The 20,770-nt window shown below is 41.3% G+C and overlaps 1 protein-coding gene across 1 annotated transcript in view; it reads left to right on the forward strand.

Annotated features, from left to right (window-relative positions):
* atrnl1b (attractin-like 1b) overlaps nucleotides 1-20,770 on the forward strand; it is a 70,622-nt gene that overhangs the window by 9,604 nt on the left and 40,248 nt on the right. Inside the window, exons 9-20 of the mRNA XM_005928152.3 lie at nucleotides 135-318; nucleotides 446-600; nucleotides 763-847; nucleotides 1,318-1,532; nucleotides 1,691-1,809; nucleotides 2,537-2,669; nucleotides 3,695-3,882; nucleotides 5,022-5,235; nucleotides 5,330-5,521; nucleotides 13,236-13,469; nucleotides 15,050-15,187; nucleotides 17,143-17,236. Of these exons, the coding sequence (XP_005928214.1) occupies nucleotides 135-318; nucleotides 446-600; nucleotides 763-847; nucleotides 1,318-1,532; nucleotides 1,691-1,809; nucleotides 2,537-2,669; nucleotides 3,695-3,882; nucleotides 5,022-5,235; nucleotides 5,330-5,521; nucleotides 13,236-13,469; nucleotides 15,050-15,187; nucleotides 17,143-17,236 (1,951 nt within the window). The remainder of the gene's footprint in view (nucleotides 1-134; nucleotides 319-445; nucleotides 601-762; nucleotides 848-1,317; nucleotides 1,533-1,690; nucleotides 1,810-2,536; nucleotides 2,670-3,694; nucleotides 3,883-5,021; nucleotides 5,236-5,329; nucleotides 5,522-13,235; nucleotides 13,470-15,049; nucleotides 15,188-17,142; nucleotides 17,237-20,770) is intronic.

Genomic DNA, 20,770 nt, shown 5'->3' on the forward strand with positions numbered 1-20,770 from the left:
TCCCTGAAAATCTGTGTTTGAAGCATCAAGATACAAGAGCCCAGCTGTCTGCTTCGATTCTACTAGGAGAGATCTAATTGTGTGTGTATATATTTTTTCCCTATAAAAAATTTCTTCATATATTTTCTTTTTAGGGTCCAACACGTGGTTGGTGCCTGAGACCAAAGGTGCCATTCCCCAGGGAGGCTACGGCCACAGCAGCACGTATGACAGCGGCAGTGGCAGCATCTACGTTCATGGCGGCTATAAAGCTCTGCCCGCCAACAAATACGGCCTTGTCGATGACCTCTACCGATACGACGTGAACACGCGGACATGGTAAATCGACACAGTTGCGCTGCTCTTGTTGTTTCATTATGCATTCCAGACTATATGTGACACCGTGGGAGTTGCATATCTCCTTGCCACAGTTGTCCTTGACACGCCTGTCATGCACATGCTCCAGGTTCATTCTGAGAGAAAGCGGCTTTCCACGGTACTTGCACTCAGCTGTGCTCCTCAGCGGCACTCTGCTCGTTTTTGGAGGCAACACGCACAACGACACATCCCTGAGCAACGGGGCCAAATGCTTCTCTGCTGACTTCCTCGCCTACGACATCGGTAAGAATCCTGTTATTGTTAAATAGTCCTTTATTTATTTATTTATTTTTAAATGTATCTCTCTGTTTCACATAAAATCAGAAGTACAATCAGATCCATCCACTATGTTAACTGATAATCACAACGAATCCAAAATAGTCACGTACACCTTGTTTTCCTCAGCTTGTGACGAGTGGACGCTTCTGCCCAAGCCAGACCTGCACAGGGATGTCAACCGCTTTGGTCACTCTGCTGTGGTTAGCAATGGGTGAGTGTTTCTATTAGAGTTTCTATGTAGATCACCCAGATTGATTGTGAAATCAGGTTTGGTATCTGTCCCTGTGGTATAATTCTGTTTTGTTTCATTGAAAATGCCCAGTTTTTCCCAGTAGTTTAATTTAATATATTCCACCGTGGTCTCGGCACTAATTTATCTTTAGAGTGGATGACTGGGTCTCTTTGTGAGCATTAAAAGCTTAATTTTTTACCATAAATTTGAAAAACAGTGTAGATAATAAAGAACTGTTCAATATCACAGCAATAACAATGTAATAAAATGACTTGCTTAAAAATAGAGAAAGATTAGATAATTATGTTTATCAATGTGAGCATGGCGAAATAGAAAAAACACTCCATAATTAAAAAACAAAAGTCCAGTTTATCTTAATTTGTTGGCTGTAGTTTACACCTTTTTTTTCCTTTTTCTTTTTCTACACTGTTTTCTTTCGTCTTGCTCAGGTCCATGTACGTGTTTGGGGGCTTCTCCAGTGTGCTGCTCAATGATGTGCTTGTTTACCGACCTCCGAGCTGCCAAGCCTTCTTGGCAGAGGAGGGTTGCGTGAAGGCTGGGCCAGGGGTCCGTTGCATCTGGAGCAGAGGCCGTTGTCTCCCCTGGGAAGTCAGAATGGCTAATAGCAGCCTGACTCCTGCTCCATTTTGTCCACCTAAAGCTGGTGAGAAGGACCACAGAACTTCTCCAGCCTCTTTTCACTTTCTCTTCACTACTTTATTTGTTGTTGTTAAAACTGCCTTCTTTCTAGAAATTGTATTTTACCTGTATTTACAGACTGACTCATGCACTCTTGTTGCTCTCCCTCTCATCTCTTTGTAGTTACAATGGACGAGTGGTGCTACAGGTTCTCAGACTGTGCCAGCTGTACAGCAAACACCAAGGGGTGCCAGTGGTGCGATGATAAGAAATGCATCTCAGCCTTCAGCAACTGTACCTCTGTAAGTGTTCCAACAGGGGGCAGCAGTGCACTGCTGATCTTGTGTTCAGCTCCCTGAAGCTGCCAAACGTGCACACAAGGACACATGCGCTTTTTAATATAGGTTTTGTGAGTCGAGGACATTGGTATGATAATTTTGTGCTATTCAGGACTACATGGAAACATCACCTCATTGCTTAAGGTAGAAAAAGCCTTTGCACATGGACTGTATATAAAAGATGGACACGGCCACCATGACGTCACCCGTTGGTCTCTAAAATCTGCATTTTTGAGGATTCATTAGTAGCAGTATTTAAAATATTTTGAACCAGAAGTAAGCATAGCAGGTTTAGTTGGCAGACTATATCCATAAAATGTGTGTGCAGTGCACAGGCACTGCCATGACTAAATAACTAAATACATTTAACTGATTTAAACTGAAGGATGGACATCTTGGATTGTGTGAACAACAAACCAAGCTGTCTTATTTTTTAAATTTCAATATTAATGGTGAAAAAGTACCAACAGAGCAAACGCCAGTAAGACACCTTCCTATTATCTATATAAATCTGTATAAAACAAGTATATAATAAAGTGGGGAACTATTTATAGAGAACAAAAGCGTCTTTCATACCAGACTGTAAAGATTCTATTTAATGCTGTTAATTTAGACATTTTAACACGGCGGTCCATGGGGCTCTATCATAAAATGACACTTTCTCTCTTGATTCTTTTCTCTGCCGCTGCAGAATGTGAAGAACTTCACTGAGTGTCCTGTGCGGAACGAGCAGGTGTGCAGCAAGCTTGCCAACTGCAAGAGCTGCTCATTGAATCTCAACTGTCAGTGGGATCAGAATCACTCGCAGTGCCACGCTTTGCCCGGTAAGCTTTCCGTGCACACGAACACGCCACCTTATTAAAGAAGCTTCGGATTTGGTTCTCACACATGCATGGCAGAGGATTTTTGGTAATTTCCAGGCAAGCATGTGGGAGACTGTGGGAGATGCAAGATAAATGCAGATATGTTTTAAAACTTAAACCTAATGCAGAGATGCTGATCAGTGTGAATACTCAACAGCCCTTGTAACATGAAACGGCCACATTGGTGGTTGTATTTAGTGCGTCAATTACGAGCGCTGACATTCAGACCTGAAGGGAAGCCTATTTCATTAATTAAATTTTTGCAGATGTTAATGACTCCCTACCAAGTTTACTTCTTCTGCCGCTGCTTGTACGGTTAAACCCAGTATCAGGGATTTGCAGAGATGTATTTTCAAGATGTCATCCCAATGTTGTTTATGAGGTCTGGCAGTGTATTTAGCTTACCTCTCACCATCTACCCCCCCGCACCCACCCATCGTGTTGTTGATGTTGACGCTGGCTGAATCTGAAGAGATAGTGCTGTCACTTTATCCATAATTTTCAGTTCACCAAGCCCTGTCGCCTAAGGGGAGTGCAGTGGGAGCTGAAAATAATATCTCTGTGTGTGTGCATGTGGGTGTGGATTTCTGATTCCTGAAAGGGAGCCGCTGATTGCACAAACAAAATGCACACAGAGCAAATGGGTGCAAATTACGCTCAAACAAAATCAGTGACACACACACACACACACACACACACACACACACACACACACACACACACACACACACGTGTTAAACCCTAATTCTTTAGCCCCCTGTGGTTTGTTATGCCTTCTAAGTTCTCTGTTTTCATTTTTCTTGGATTATGGTTCTCCCCGTTGAGCAGTACTTAACTAATATTATTCCATAGTTAATTATGTCGTTTTTAGCTTACGACACAATACAAATAATGTCAAAGTAGTTTTTCCTGTTAAAGTTAAAGGAGAGCAAGGTTTTCTTGGCCCGAGGTCATTAACTTCTTGACATGCTCTTTTGATCGTCCAGCTCAGCAGTGCAGTGAGGGTTGGAACCAGGTGGGTGATGCCTGTTTGAGGATCAACTCCAGCCGCGAGAGCTACGACAACGCTCAGCATTACTGCAAGAACCTCAATGGCAACATCGCCTCACTGACCACCTCCAAACAAGTGGACTTTGTGCTCGAGGAGCTCAAGAAGCTCCAGCAACAAGACAAGGTACACTTAAATCAGTCATAAAGCGGGGATATTGTGTTTTATCCTTGCTTTATTGTTTGACAATATACATGTAGTACAGTATCTCACATTCATTTTGAAATATTTTTGCTAGAATTGCAGTTTACACCTTGGTGTTTAATTGAGTGAAAATAAAAGTGCATTTTAGCTGCTGGGGGAGCCTTTCTCTAACTCTGACTTATTGATTCTGAGACGATTTTGCCCCGATCAGTTTTCTGCAGCTCTATTTTTATCTGATTGCAGGCATTCTTCTAGCTTTCTTGCCTTTCAACCAATTATGGGGAAATAGTTTTCCACTATTCCAACATCTTGTCTCAGACTGTGTGGTTTGTACATAGTTTTGTTTCTGAGATACCGCAGCTGATGAATCAGACTGCGATAATCACTCATCACTTCTGCCTGCCTTACGCAGGGCTAATAGGGCCTCTGTGATTCTGTCTGATGGAAGAATCATGTGCACTTACAGTATCTAAGACCTTGACTGCGTAGTCTGGTCTGCATTTAGTTTTTCTTTTTATCTGAGTAATTTTCCTGATGTTGCTCTAAGTTTACATATTTATTGCTCTGCTCTGTTTTGTTTAACCCTATGATGTGGCGCAGAAACTTGTTCACTGAGAGAAATCCAAATATTCACAGCAACATTACAATTAGAGCTTCTGCTTCTTTAATGGAAATGCGGTTTTGGGCATACTGGCTTCTTCTCATCCCTCGCGGCTACGTATTCTCCTTGCAGTGACAGAAAATTGTGGCATCTACTGATGATTTTAGTTTGGTCATGCCTGCTGTATTCATGAGAATGTCATTTCCTGTCAGTCTGCTGGGTTGAAACGCGGCTGTTTGTTCCAAACAGAACCTTGACATGCCTTTCCACATCATTTTCCCATTACATTAAAAGTTGAATCCTGAAGGCAAATAAGTAATCATATCTGTGAAATTATTCTCAGCAGACTTTTAATAGCATCTTTGGTTCCTAGGTGTAAATGCAGAAGGCAGGTTTTTTCCCTTTTTTTTGTTAATAGTAGGATGGAGTAAAAAAACGAGGCACTCTTATGAAATTTTATCTCACATTTGAATAGCTTTTCATCCCTTTATGTGTTTAGACTTTTGCTGTTTTTCCACAGCGGCTGTCTCCCTGGGTGGGTCTGAGGAAGATCAATGTGTCATACTGGGGTTGGGAGGATATGTCTCCCTTCACCAACAGCAGTCTGCGTTGGCTGCCCGGTGAACCCAGTGACTCTGGTTTTTGTGCCTACCTGGAGGAGCCACAGGTGTCAGGACTGAGGGCCAATCCATGCACTGCTACTGCCCACGGGCTCATCTGTGAAAAGGCTACTGGTGAGATGACCGAACACACAAGTACACTTCCTAAGTATTGCATCTGCTTGAAAAGGTTTTTTCATGTCTTTTGTTTTGTTGTTTCTTTGTCCAGGCAATCCCAACCAGAGCACCCGTCCATCCTGTAAGAAACCTTGCTCGCTGCACACCAACTGTGCCAACTGCACCAGCCAGGCCATGGAGTGTATGTGGTGCGGCAGCGTGCAGCGCTGCGTCGACTCCACTGCATACGTCATCTCTTTTCCCTATGGCCAGTGCCTGGAGTGGCAGACTGGAGATTGCGTGGGTGAGTGTCTGAACTTAATCTAGATGAGTCTTCTTTGAAGTCTGCAGTCCGGCATTAAGGTGGCAGACAATAAGCTTTCCCAGAATGGCTTCTGTAAGCAGTCAATATTCATCTCAGAGAGAAAAAAGGTTAAAGGAGGAAACAGGCTTAAAGTGGCGGGTGTCTGTGGCGGAGGGAAAATCGTATTAGTTTTCTGTGATTGGATTTGGAAGCTGTTTTTGGTTTGTAATGGCCAATTACTTTTGCATATAATCACACGCCAACTGTTAGATTTCCCTGTTGACCGAGCTGTAGATGGGCTCTTTATCATTAGCTGGTTTTAAGTAGTTTAAAGACAGTCTCACATCAAGAACAGTGATTGCAAATAACTCTGTGAATAGGAAGTGTGCATAATTAAAACGCCCAGACATGCACTACTGTAAAAGTGGATGTTTTTACATTGAAAGTCATTGAAATTTGAAATGGCAAAAACGAGCGTTTCATTCTGATAATTAAATGTTAAACGTTAGAATGGAATAAATGAACATCTGAAAAAAACTCAGTCAACTTCACTGAGTGATATACTATCCTTAAGTACTACGCCAATACAGCTGAGCTGGAAAACTGCAGTTCCTCTTTGTGCCGTTAATCCACATTTATTTATTTATATTTTGCTGTACTTTTAGGTTTTAATCCACCATCCAATACCATCGAAAACAAAGTTCAGGCTGTGTTAAAGAAGAAATCTTCCATTTCAAACCCATTATATATTACAGGAACTCTGTTTTTGACTCACGGCATTCCCATTGTTTGTTAACAGATGTTTCGATATATCACTGCACCTGTTGCCCATTTTCCTATTAAAATATAAAGAACTGAAAAGTGAGTCAAGACATTTGCACAGTACTATCGAGGGTATATGTCTGTCATTTGTAAGATATTTACAGCAGTGCTTCTTGTGACTGTCTGAGCTGTCACAAAATAAACACAAAGGGTCACAAAGCAATTAACAAGAAGTGATTTAAGAAAAAAAGAGTCCTCTTTATTAAACAGCGTCACTACTCTTTGTGATTTCCTATTTAGTCGTAGAAATGTCATGCAAATTTAATGATCTGGCAAGGTCTGACAAAGACAGTTTTTGCTTAAAATGCTCTCCGAGACGTGTTAATTGGATGCAAGTTGGCATATTGAGTTTTTAAAACTAAACTGAAAATATGTGCAGATGAAAAGGCTTAAAGTTTTGCTCTGTACAGGTTAGTTCTTTGTACACAGCCTGCAGCTGCAGGTCCTCTTATGATAACAAATATGAATACCTTTAATCATCCATTTTCTCTTTGTACAACACAGCAAAAAGAAAGGGACTTTCATCCTATCATGACATGACTGACAAACATGATTCCGCTGTTATTTTCCTGATGGTTGTATTGAAATGTGATCATACTAAGTACTAGACACGTACCAAGGTCAAACTGCACAGTAGTAAGTTGATTGGAAAGATCCTTCACATGAAAGTCGGTGTAACTGCTGAGGTCGTTGCTGTTGTGCTACGTGATGTATGCCTTTTGCCCACAGTTGTGTTGGATTGTAAAAACATCTCTGATCAGTTTAGCGAGTAATAAATTTAGGGAGCCCAGGAGTGCTGTCTCAAATTCATTTGAGTGTGCTAGTGTTGGGTGATGCAGAGATGTTTCTGTTCGCTGTGGATATTTGTCTTGAGGAATTAGTCCCTGTTGGCATGAAGGACAGAGAAGGTTGTCCTATAAATTGTCTCTGTATTTTCTCCTCTTTTGCTTTGCTCTGTCTGACTTTGCTCGTCCATATTCACTCCCAGGGTTTCAATCACTGTTTAAGGCTTTTCTCACCTGCTTTACTTCTTCCTTGCTTATTTGGAGTGCATGGATATGTGCTCTGGGCTGAGTATGCTCCATAAATACATGCAAAACTACAAACCCTGGTCTAAAAAACAGCTCTTTTCCTAGTGTTTTTTACACTGACTTCAAATGTGCAATTTGACTTGCACGTCGAGTTTGCACGTCAGGTTTTTGACATACACATCACTGTCATTTTGACTCTTTTGAACATCAATATAATGGACAAAGAATTAAAGGAACACTTTGAAAACACATCATATCTCAGTAGGGGCAAAATGATCATGATTGATGTCTGCACTGATATGTACTGGATAATGTGTTAGCAATGAAAAGATGCCTCATCTTTTCCTTTTAAATGAAAATGGTCGACCTACACAGGGCTAAATTCAAAGATACCGCAAAAGTCAAAGTAAAACAGTGATGTGGCAGGGCCGTCCATTTAGCTGAAATTTTGTTGCAGCAATTTAAAATGGTTCTCGTAGTTTTTATGCCCCCTCACATGCTTGGATGCATGCCTGACAGTGTCGGGGATCGTGCACCGGGGGAACCCGGGACCCGCTGCACCATCGTAGGGTCTGACAGTGACAATGACTTCATCCCAATACCTAATGGTAGTCTGGGTGCTGTTGTCTAGCCTGTAGAGGTTTGTACGTCCCTTCGTGGATATGCCTACCCAGACGTCACTGACCCACCATCAGACCAGTCACCCTGAACAATGTCACAGGCAGCAAAATGTTTCTACTTTATCTCTAGACCCTTTTACACCTTTCACATGTGCTTAGGGTGAACTTGCTCTCAGCTGTGAAAAACACAGGGTAGAAGTGGTGGACCTGCCAACTCTCGTATTCTACGGCAAATGCCATTCAGCCTACATGGTGCCAGGCAGTGAGCAGATGGCCCACTAGAGGACATCAGGACCTCAATCCACCCTCACACAAGAAGCCTGCCAGAGTAGACTGTCTAGAAGTGCTCATCCTGTTCCTCTTTGCACAAAGGAACCAATGCCAGCCCCGTGCATGGGTTATGGACCTTCTATGGCCCTGTCTAGTTCCTTCAGAGCAACTGCCCATCTCCTAGAATCTTCTGTGTTCTTGGATCTGTGCTGGGAGACACAGCAGTCCAGCATGTGAAAATGAAAGTGTAACTTTCATTTTTTTCTTAATCAATTTATATCACCACAATGTCTCTAATTTTGACTATTTTTGACCAAACTATTTATTTATTTAATTATTTTACTGTAAAAACAGCCTAGAAGATAATACCAGAGATGTGTCAATTTAGCTCAAAGTAAAATGAGGTCATTGTTCTCAAAAATGCCCAAGTCATTTGCTTTTGCGCTCAAATGGCTCATCCGTATCTCTTTGCAAGTACCAACAGTAGTTGCCCGTCATGGTCGGATTAAATTTTCCCTGATATTGGTTTTCTATCACTTTCATATCTCGATGAAATCCTTCCTGGTGCCCATTGCTGACATCACACAGGTTTGGTGGAAACAAAGTCAAGATGAGAATTTTAATAATAAAAAAAGAAAAAGAAAAAAAAGCACCTTCAGTGACATTCATGCGCTCTTTCGGTGATTCATTTTCAGCATCTTATCCACAAGCTCCTCGTAATTCTCTGCTCTGTGATTGCCATGAAAATTCTGGACGACCTGCAGGACAGCTATGGTTGAGACCAAACGTATTTTATAAACGCTGAAATGCATCACTGTTCCTGTTCAGTCATCCTAGTAGTCCAAAACTTGGAATATCAACTAAAAAAACCCCCAAAAAACCCAGGATGTGCTAGTCGTAGGTTTTTAGATTTTGAGTAGGCAAGTGAAATGTTTGTAAGTACAGGTGAAAGGATCCCAGGTATGTGGTATCTTTTGCTTGCTGGGCTGCTTTGAGATTTTGCTCTCTGTATGACCTAAGCAGCTTCTTACTTTGCTGAGGGGATGGACTCTAAATGTATGTCCTTTTAAATTGATTATTTAAAGATCTCATTTGTCCACACTTGATCTTCCCTGATCAAACAACCTAACAAAACCTGGGGTCATCTGTGCTATGAGTTCGCGGTCTGTCCGCTTCATTATGACAGACCAGAAGAAAGTCCTTCAAGCTGTGAGTTCATTTCAGGCAAAATTCTAAACAAGCAAGGCTCACAGAGTTTTCTGTGGTCTTTAATTCAGTCTTTTTTTTTATATTGGATCAGGCTTTTCTGCTCACTCAAGCTAACAGCTTCCATTCTTTCACAATGAATTGAATCTTTTAGTTAAGTACTGTAGTTTAGCAGCTGCTCTGTCATTTTTTTTCAAGCAGAAGTGGAATTGTCAAATATTCCTACTCTTCAGATGCTGCTTTCTGTGGCCTATGTTGGTGAGAGTGGCAGCCATGGGTCAGAATGGAAGGTTGCTCTGTAATTACAGGGTTGAAGGTTTGATCCTCTAGCAGATGTGATAAAGTGTACATGCTGGTGCAGATGCAGTCACGCTGCAGTTTTTCTGTGAATTCCACATTCTAGTATCCTCACTAGTGGGCTGTCCACTTTGTACCCTGCCTCTCATCTGGGTTAGAGTTAATTAATAACTCATTTGGCAGCTTTACACAATATGTTATTTACATTTAAATAGCTAAATAGCTCATCTTATTCTTTTATAAGATGCCTTGGTTTTTACTCCATTTGGTTTAAGAAGCACTTGGCTGTGGCACAAGCTGTAAAGCAGCATTTGAAGTCTGCACAATTGGAGGGATACTTGTGATTGACACAGAGCTGTGTAATTTCCTTCCTAACACTGCTTTCAGATCAAAAGCGGATACTGAAGCAGTAGGGTTATCACGATGATCAGTAGTCTGTGAAATCAAAGAAGAACAGTTTGAAAGCTGCGAAACAGCCAGCCAGCATAAATACTCACAACTCTGAAGAGAAATGTGGATAAATGGATCTTATAAAAATTTTAACATCTTGAATTTGGCCTCGAACGTCACACTTAACTGGAGTTTGTGACTGAATAAAAGCCTGTGCAAAAAGTCTGGATCCCACCCCTCTTTTCTTCATATTTGGGTTCTAAGTGGTCTTAACTAATAGTTCTCCAGGCTTTCTGGACATTTGCTGCATTTTCACTTATTTCTTTCAAAGCAAAACATCACCGCTGTCTTGACCAGCAGCAGTGCCTCATCCTGAGAGCAGTTTAATCGCGTCATAAAAATGGCACAAGGACTGTCGTGAGCATGCTTCCTGCCACACGAATTACCTCTTCCACATTGGCTGTGGATGTTAAATGCACACTTTTTAACATGAATATATGAAACTATCTGGCCCCCGTGACTGTTTTAATTTTGTTGACCAATAATATTCATCATAGTTCTTGTCAACAACCATTTTTTTCCTCTGATGAAAACAAGATGATAAATAGTAACGCACCAGGACCAAACCTGTGATAAAATGTGTTGACACTTTCGTCACCAAATAAAAACAAGATGAAAGTGTTCTGGACAGATAAGATCTAATTAAAACTAATTAAGTTGCGTAGAAAGGCGGGACAAGTTTACTTCTGATTGGATCACTTCTAATCTCATTGTGCAGCAAGGTTAGAGACGCACATTTGATCTGATCCTGAGAAATGGAGTTGGAGTGAGAGGTTCAGCTCAGTGACTACAGGCCAGTGGCTCTAACACCAATAACCATGAGGTGCCTGGAGAGCCTGGACCTCAAATACATCAAAGTCACTATTCCACCTACTCTGGGCCCATGTCAGTACACAGACAGAACCAGCATCAACAGATGATGCCATTCCCATCACCTTCTACACCACATGCACCGCCTGAAACCACAGGGAACATTTAATACCACAGTTGGTCAGGATGGGCCCCCACTGCTCCTCAATCCTCTCCTCAGCACAGGAGCCCAACCAGGCTGTGTTTTTAGCCTTTTCCTGTACTGTCTGTATGTATAAGACTGCATAAATGTCATTGTTAGGTTTGTAGATGAGACGGTGGAAATAGGACTGCTCACTGGTGGGGATGAGTCTGGCCACAGAGAGGAGGTTCAGAGGCTGACAGCTTGGTGTACTGAAACAATCTGGCTTCTAACACCACAAACACCAAAGAACTAATGACTGACTTCAGGAAAAATCAGAATGTTGACTCTGTGACATACTGGGGAACCTGTCTGGGGTGTACTCCACTTCTTGTCCCATGGCAGCTGGGATAGGTTCCCCTGCGACCCTAAATTAACTGAATGGATGGATGGATGCACGCAGGGATCAGGGATGGACACAGGGCTGGATCAGAATGCCCAGATACCATTGAACGTAATTGAGAGGATGTACAGAATACACACAGCCTTGTTAAAAGAAAAAAGCCCAAGATAGACTGTAATTCCTGAAAACTATGAGGAACATAAACCTGTCTCAAAACCTTCTGGTGTCTTTCTGCTAGCACACTATTAAAAGTGTCCTCCTTTGCAGCATGCTGACACGGTAAGGTAACATCTATGAAGCGGATAAAAAAGGGACTGCAGAACGTCATAAAAGCTGAACAAAAAGATCACCAAGACACAGTTGCCAGCACTTGGAGACGTATACACATCGTACTGCTTGCAGAAAGTACTCTGAATCCTAAGGGACGCATCTAAACTGTTTGAATATCTGTCCTCAGGCGAGCGTTACAGGTCCATCAAATCACAGACGACAAGATTAAGACACTTTTTATCCCAGATGCATCACAACACTGCAAATGTTTCAGTAAACTTCATCAATTTTCAATGTATCCAGCAAAATATAAAGAAATGAGGCGTGGCACAAGCTCCTTATGTTTCTCAGTTAATTCAGGGTTTTTGAGGAAACCTGAGTCAGGCTGTATATGCTGTGATGATGAAAACTGGTGATGCAGGATGAAGAGAATCTTGTTTCTCGGGTGCAGACAGAGTCATAATCAACATCCACTTAACAGAGCATATCTAGGCATCAGATTTAGTTCTTGGATATTGATTTATCTGTCAGAATCCAAGTGAGAGACGTGATTCATGTTTTCGTGGCAGATTTTGTGCTTCAACATGCTTCTTGTCGTGTGGCAAGACAAAAGTCCCCATCCAGCTGCTGCTTTCTTTTCTCAGAAGGACGTGTTCCTGAGAAATTCGCCACTTACGTCTTGTCGTCAAAACAATCTTAAATGGCCTTACTTTGTGCTTATTGCTCTTGTGTTGTCATGGTTTCACATCCATTAGTGGAATAGCTAGAGATTTGTTTGACATAAACTGAGGTAAAAGCACTCAATGTTTGTCTCCTTAAAATAGTAGTGGCATTTTCTCCGCTAAAGTGTCTGTCTGGCAGGCGAGTGGTGGCGCTCAAACAGTTTAGAGGCCTGAAAGTTCATCTCTCAACTGACAAAAACGGCATCGCTCCCTTGGGTTTCTAAGCTTTTTGTGCGGAGCTACTTCACACATCACACTTAATCCTTTTGTGGGACTTTTTCTCAAATCAAACTTTTCAGGGGCCTTGGTTATCTGACACATTTGCTCTCATTATACAAGCTTCTCAGACTGCGTCAGGTATTAAACGCTCAGCAAGTTGTTTCGTATCCTTTTATCTGTGTTTAGATCTGTTGTCCTGCCACCTCACTAGATAACCTGTCCATTGCCTACAAATGCTCAGAAATAAATTAGGGTGACTAGTACAAAGGATAGAATTCAACAATATGCATATAAAAGCAACATTGTTCAGAGTTTAGTCTGCTCCAGCATTAAGCCTTCGGTGCTGTGGCTGATGTTTTGTTTTTGTCGTTTTATCATTGTGTTGTGATGACTCTAGTAAAATGGAATGGAAAAATGATGGCAGTGGTGGTGGGTTAAAACATACAATTACCTGCATTTTTCCTCTCCTGCAGCCCAGAACTGTTCAGGCCTGCGGACGTGTTCTCAGTGCTTGGAGCAACCTGAGTGTGGCTGGTGCGGAGATCCCACCAGCACAGGAAAGGGCCTGTGCTTGGAAGGTTCGTTCCGGGGTCCCATGAAAAGACTGGCGAAGCAGGGCCACCAGGGCCCGTCGCACGACATGAGCCTGGAGCCAGGCATCTGCCCCAAAGACAAAGGCTACGAGTGGGCCTTCATTCAGTGCCCCGGTGAGTGCTAAACTTCCTGTCAAGCTAACTGAAATTACAAACCATCTGTCATGTCAAGTGAGGCATTATTACCTATTGGAGGTCACTACTTAAGCTTAGGGGGAAAAAAACAACAACAAAAAAAAAAACGCTACCATGGATTCCTGTTACAGCCTCCCTATGCAACTAATCCGTCCCTGCTGATTCCATGCAACCTTATGCCGGTGTGACGTTTCATGCTTTCATGAAGCCCCTGTCCATACTGCTATGTTATGTAAGATGATAATGTAGCCACTGTAAGTTGTAAACTGAGAATGTGAGCAGCGCTCAGCAGCTCGCAGATTACTTAAAAAACCTCAAGAAATCAGATATTTGTGTGAGTTTTGGTAAGTCTAGAATGAATTAAAAGACTTGTAATATTTTGCCCAATTAGAGTTTTACGCCTCTAGGCTTGAACTCCACCATCATTATGTCTTTTTCTCAGTTGTTCACTTTTTATAGCATGGTGCCTCCGGCCGCGGTTGCTGCCATCGTGGACCCATTAGAGTTTTGAATTGTCTGTCCATCCTTCCCAAACGTTCTCGTGAATGCCTTGAGGGACTTTCTTTAAATTTAGAACAGACCTGTATTTGGACTCAAAGATGAACTGATTCGATTTTAGTGATCCGTCGTCAAGGTTGGGGTGACCTCAAAAATTCATATGATTCACACAAATGTCAAGTAGGATTTGGGCATTATTGAACACCACATCTCAGGGACAGAAAGGGAGATTGTGGCCGTATTTTACATTTGCCATAAACTACACTGGTGACGCTAATGGATACCCACCTTGAAACTGTTCTGCTTGGCTAAAAATGCACATAAACTATTCATCTTTCCAGTTACATGCTATTTAGCAAGTCAGTTCAGTTTCACTTATATAGCATCACATCACAACAATTAGCGTCTTGGTGTGCTTTATATATTAGGATAAAGACCCTTTAATATTAGAGAGAAAACCCCCAACAATCAGATGACCCCCCCCCCGTAAGACAGCACTTGTTTTAAACAGAAAACGCCTCCTGGCAGCCTAAGCCTGTTGCCATTAAGGTAGCATTGCTTCTTTCATGGCTGCTACTTTGTGTTCCAAGCATAATAATTTTTAGCAAATTACTTCAACAACTGCTCGATAGCGCGAGCACTTCTATTTACCGTCAGATACAGGTAGTTTAAGGAGTGGACGTTATCCATCCTAAAATATCGGGGGTCATACTGATGCATAGTTTCTTACATGCTCACTGTGTCCACACACTTTGTCTGAAAAATCAGTAACAACAAGGTTAATCTGCAAATTGTTGAATAGATTATCTTCAGGTTGATTAAAGGATTAAACTATTACAAATATTACAAATATTTTAAAAGGCAGGTCTGGATAAAATAACAAGTCAAACAACAAAAAGCTTTTGGATTTCTAGGATGCTATAACAACTCACATATGACAAAGGCAGCTTATGAATCCAAGAATATTTGCTTGGGTTGTCAAGTTAATAAATTTCCTATAATTTTTCATTTTTCTTGCTGTGACAAAGCAGCAGAATGAACTCTTCTGTCTTTTTTTGCAGCATGCCAGTGTAACGGCCACAGCACGTGCGTTAACGGCAGCGTTTGTGAGCAATGCCGTAACCTCACCACCGGTCCTAACTGCGAGACCTGCATGCCTGGTTACCATGGCGACCCGACCAATGGCGGCAAATGCCAGGGTGAGTGCCGCATCACAACAGACATTGGTTATTCTGCATGCATACGACTTAATGGCTCCACTTGTTTTTGTTGAGGCAGTCGAGTGATGTACTTTAACCCCAACAAGCGCCCCCTCCCAAGCATGTTCTCATCATCGTTATAGATTTCATTGCAATGCAGGAGATCAGCATTATGAAGTTTAAATGATACAACACAGAGTGCCTTCTCTAGGTTGTTTTAATTTGACTCAACCTGCTTTGTGTAAGTGATAATTAAGCTTTTTAGAAGGATATGGCCTGCTTTTTGAATTCTAATTGATGTAATATGTGGTGAATATGGTGTAATGCAAGTTGATAACCAACAGAGGGCACTATTGAGTGTTGATAGTGATAATTTGCCCACTCATGTTTGATTAATGACATGCAATATGTTGGTTTCCTAAACAGGCACTTTCCACTCATGGGATCCAAATACTTTAAATTTACACTGTGAACATGCACACAGCCTGACACACACACACACACACAGCTAGGAAGGGGGAAAATTGATGCTTTAAGCTCAACTTAATACAAACTTCAACACATGCAGCTCAGTAGCCTAACTGCTTTACCAGTTTTCTGGGTGTGGTGCTCTTTCTTGATAGAAAACCTCTTTTGATTGAGTTTTTGATTAGCTCATGAGGGAGATTTATTATCCCAGTCTCCTGCCCAATGGCGAATAAATTTTTCTTAAGTGACTGCAACCCATAAATTATGCTGAATTCCTGTTTTCTAAGCCAAAACACATAATGTCTGCTAAATTTATTGTGGAGAGTCGATGTGAACGCAATACAGGAATGGGTATTAAATCAAATACACAATGATCACACTAGTATCTGATAACTGTCTTGGCTTGTGTTTCTTAATGAATGGATCACAGACTGGCTGAAGGCTGGGAGTACAGGCTCCTTGTTGAGAGGAGATTTAGCTGCACTCAATGGTTATGAGACATGAATAGCATTCCTGAGAAGTTACATGTGGGGTTTTGTGTGACTCGCCAGACATGGGAGACACAAATTTTGTGGGAGCTTTACAGTCTCAGATACCATATGTTGCTGCTCAGGCTAAAGCTGTGAGTTGGAAAGTGAAACTGCACCAGTGAATACCTGTCACTATTCTCCTCATTCTCCTGGAGCCTGAGGACAAAAAAATCATAATTTGTGATAGGAACATGTGAATAAATTCACAGCGAGGAGAACCACATCTAATGTGGCTTTCACATAGTCAAATTAAATCCCCGTATCACCAGCTGTCAATAACAAGAAGTGTTGGAGGAAGTGTCAGTATACTCAGTTAAAAGCTTTCCAGTCTCCTAAAATATTCATGCCATGCTGGAAAGGGTGCACTACTTGGAAAGGAGGGAGGAGGATCCACTGGTCCTTCAGTAATGCACCTTTTCAGTGTTTTAATGATTACTGAACTGAAAAGAATTGGTCAGTGTTTTTTTTCCTTCTTTTTTTTTGTCCTGCAAAAGCAAACCTGAAAGGCTGTCACAGTAGAAGCACTTTAGAAGCCAATTCACTCATCTGTCACACATCTATTGCAGCACTTTCTGTATTCCCTACACACACACAGACACACATGTACATGCCTAGCGGGTATCTTAGCCTTTGTTTGGAGGTGGTGGTTCTCCTTCATGTCTTTGAAGTTCAGCCAGTCTTTTGGGAAATACATTTGTTTACCATCTTACCCAGATCAATATCAATTTCCCCCTCTGTGCAGTCTTACCTGCACAGGTTTCAAATGTATAACTGATCACATACAAGTGTACAAATCCAAACCAGCCATGTGTTTACTGTATCAAGTTTTTTTCTTTTTTGTTCAGGTTTGATATTGATCATTTCTGTTCTTGTACCTGTCTTTTTTCCTTTTCTTTTTGGGCTTTGCTACTCTCTGTCTTCCCAACCTTCTTTTCTATCTGGTTTTGCCTGTTACAGCCTGCAAGTGTAATGGTCATGCAAGTGTGTGTCAGGTGTTAACCGGCAAGTGTTTCTGCACCACCAAGGGGATCAAAGGAGACCAGTGCCAGCTGTGAGTATATTGGTCACTTCTCGCTCTCTCACACTCACTCATGCAAATTTTGTTCCTGAAATTTAACAATGGAAGATGCACTGACTGCTTCCATCATTTTCCACTATGTGTATAAATGCACTAGATAGCTGTTTTTTGTTTTGTCCTTGTAGCTACTTTTGTGCTTTGCTCATACCGAGGCTGATGACTTGTAGCTGGTTCTGAGCTTTGGGTTGCTTTAGATTGATCCGCTTTGCCTTTGTTAGCTTCTTTAAAATGTCTGTATTCATCTGGGTGAAGGTGACTGAAGTGTCTCATTAAGTTTATTGTTATGAGCGTTTTATGTTTACTTTGGACAACTTTGTGTCTTCACTCTCAGTAAGGAGCTTCCACACTAATGACATGTTAGCGTGTGACTGCGAGTGTGCAGCTGTGTGCCTGCGGTGCTGGGTGCGTGTTGTGCGTGAAATGGACCGGCCTGTAATCGGACACACGTGAGGATGATTGGCTGTTTACGGGTCAAGACTGAAAATGCTGGAAATCAGCTGATTTCGGTTTGTGGCTGGTTGAGGTTGATAACAGAATAACAAGATAAAAAAAAAAATAATGAAAAGTATCTGATTATATATATTCCTGTTAAATCCACAATAGAAAAATGGCATTTAAGTCATGGAAAAAAGTTGCTGCTTGATTACTGGTGACTGTTTACCCGATGAAGATCTGGGTTGAAATCTCGCCTCTTTTCAGTGCACTCAGTTTTTAGGAGCTGTTGTCCCATTACTTATGACCTGCGGCTGACCTCATTGTAGTACTTGCTCTTTTGGCTGAGTTTTATTTCAGTATCAGAAAGGTCAGATCAGAAATACCAACAATGTTCCGACTAAACTCCACTGACTCAGGGTAATGTGTTCAGAGCGATTCTCTGAACAACATAAGCGTGTCAGTAATCACTTGGGATAGAGCCTTGAAGATGTGCTTGAGGCTGTTTTAAGGAAAACAAGTGAGGTACCCGGCTGTAGGAAAGCACTATGTGCTTTCTTCATGCTTTAAAAAAATTGTAATTTGTCTTTACAGACACACAAATTGAACTGCTGATTGAGTTAAACCAATCCTAGCAAAACAACATTGTTGCAAAGTAGAGTAACGGGTAGCTGGTTACCCAAAAGAGGTCTTTCTTGACAAACAAATAATTAGTATGTTAAAAATATTGAATTTCTGTGGTGAAGTGGATCAGTGTGTTTGTGTAATTGTTTAATTTGGCCCCCCGTATTGCCGTCATGGATAATTCCAAAAGGCATTAAAACAATTACTTTGGTTGATTTTGAGTCATTATATAGCCTGACTTTCACCAGCCATTTTTAAAATAAATTTAATGGGATTTTTTTATTACATGATTTATCTCCTGCAGTGACTCATGATTTTCATAATATAGTTATGAGGATTGATTTCTGACCAATAAGAACGGCTCAATTTCTCCTCATGTCGAGGCTTAGATGCTGATGCTAATGGCCCTGTGGTGTAAAAACAGGCAGTTGGCACTATTTGCCAGGAACTCCACCTCCAGGGTGATTTCTGCTGACACAGTCGAATCCACTCGCGTAGGAGGACCATCTCTTAGCTGTCTGCTTTCCCAGTTGTAAGCATAATGGAGACTGATATTTCTGATAACCCTAATGCAATAAGCCTTATGGATGGGTCAGCGGCAAACATATGTGTGCTTACGTACACACTCACCCACAATCTAATGATTTTTTTTCTCTCTCCAAAGTCACCCAACACTCCTTTGTGTTTTGATCAAAATGAGATAATCCCCCTCCTGCTTTTCTGCTTTTATAATTCTCTTTGAAAACACAAGGAAAATAATGCATGATCACAATATACATGAAAAATAAAAACATTGACTAGAAGAATTCATAAAGGTTATGGGAATAAGAGGGAAAGACTGCAGAGAAATCAAAGAAGAAAGAAAGAAAGAAGGGCTACAGGAGAGCGAGACCTTTCCAAACCCTCAGTGCTTTCAGTCAACATTGAGAGCAAATAACTAACACTTTGCACAATTGGAAAAAAATGTCACATTGATTTCTGCTACTAGATTTAATGTTGTGCAGTGCAGTACAGTGTAGTGTTATACTCAGATAGCAGGTGGATAACAGTTAATAAAAGCAACTTATTTTCTCATTTACTGCAGAATCAGACTCGAGCATCAGAACAGGCCAGGCAAAGCTTTGAAGCCAGCTTCGAGAAGATCCTTGTAGCTGTTGCTGATTATCACCTTGAAATTTCAACAGTACTAAAAAACTCCCAAAACAACACTTCTAAAGTGAGGGCACTCTGTTATTTTGTAGGTTACTTTGCCGTTATGCTCATGATGGCTACATTCAGACATACTCATGGCCGTGTCTGTGTCATTGACAGGCTCTGTTTTGAATGAATCTGCTGGGCTCACAGATCATAAACTGGGGGGCAAAGAATGGGCTGCCATGATTACAAAGGATCTGTCACTTTTAGTTTTTAGTCTTAGATCAGCAGAGGTGTAACATGAGAATTTTGTATAACCAGATAAGCTTTTCAGCAGCATTCTGCACAAGCTGTAGATGATGCATGGAGGGATTGTTTGAGGCAGGTGAAGAGGTGAATTGCAATAGTTTAAAAAAATAAAATAAAACAAAAATCTAAATCTCTGATTTAGATATAACAGGAGGAAATGTACTCTTTCTTAACTGATGAAAACAAGAGCTAAAGAGATGCTTACAAACATGCAGAACCACTGACAACTCTCCACGCAAAACAACTCCCAGGTTTTTTTTAATAGATTGGTTAACATAACAGAAGAGTGAACCCAGATTTTAAATAACAGGGTAGCAGGGGCGACAATTAAAACTTTAGAAAAACACTGAGGTTTAAAAGTGATATAAAGCTGAATATCATCAACATGCCAGGGTTTTAAAAAATTGTTGGTAAATGATCTTAAATGCCGATATAAAGGAAGTAAATACAGTGGGGTGCAAAAGTTTGGGCAACCTTGTTAATAGTCATTATTTACCTGTATAAATCGTTGGTTGTTACAATAAAAAATGTCAGTTAAATGAAATGATATGAGATAGCCTTTATTTGTCAGTTGCAGGTCTTTTGCCCACAACCGAGATGACAGACCTTGCCGACCGTACATACAATACAAACATCACATTGGGGAGACAGGTCAGGCCAGGTAGTGAGGAAAAAAACATTGAAATGTGCAACACAAAAGGATAATACAGGAAAGCACAGGTATCAACACACCATAGCACAATAAACACAGATAGCAACATGGGAAAGTGTTCCAGTGTGTACATCTGATCTGCGCCTCCAGCTGACCCGATGTCCACATCGGAGGGGAGGTAACGTTGGAGGTGGCGTTGGATAGGGAGGGTGATGCGTCAGTGAGTGCTTATCAGTATCAGTATATGTATTTGTTTGCGTGTCCATAGTTCAGCTGAGACAGTGTCCTTCGCCCTGCCAGGCTAAGTAAACAGTCTTCCAGCCAACCCAGGTGGCCTTGCATGGAATGGGAAGGAA

The sequence above is a fragment of the Haplochromis burtoni genome, unplaced genomic scaffold, assembly GCF_018398535.1.
Source record: "Haplochromis burtoni strain Fernald_Lab_line unplaced genomic scaffold, NCSU_Asbu1 Contig_108, whole genome shotgun sequence".
Lineage (NCBI taxonomy): Eukaryota > Metazoa > Chordata > Actinopteri > Cichliformes > Cichlidae > Haplochromis > Haplochromis burtoni.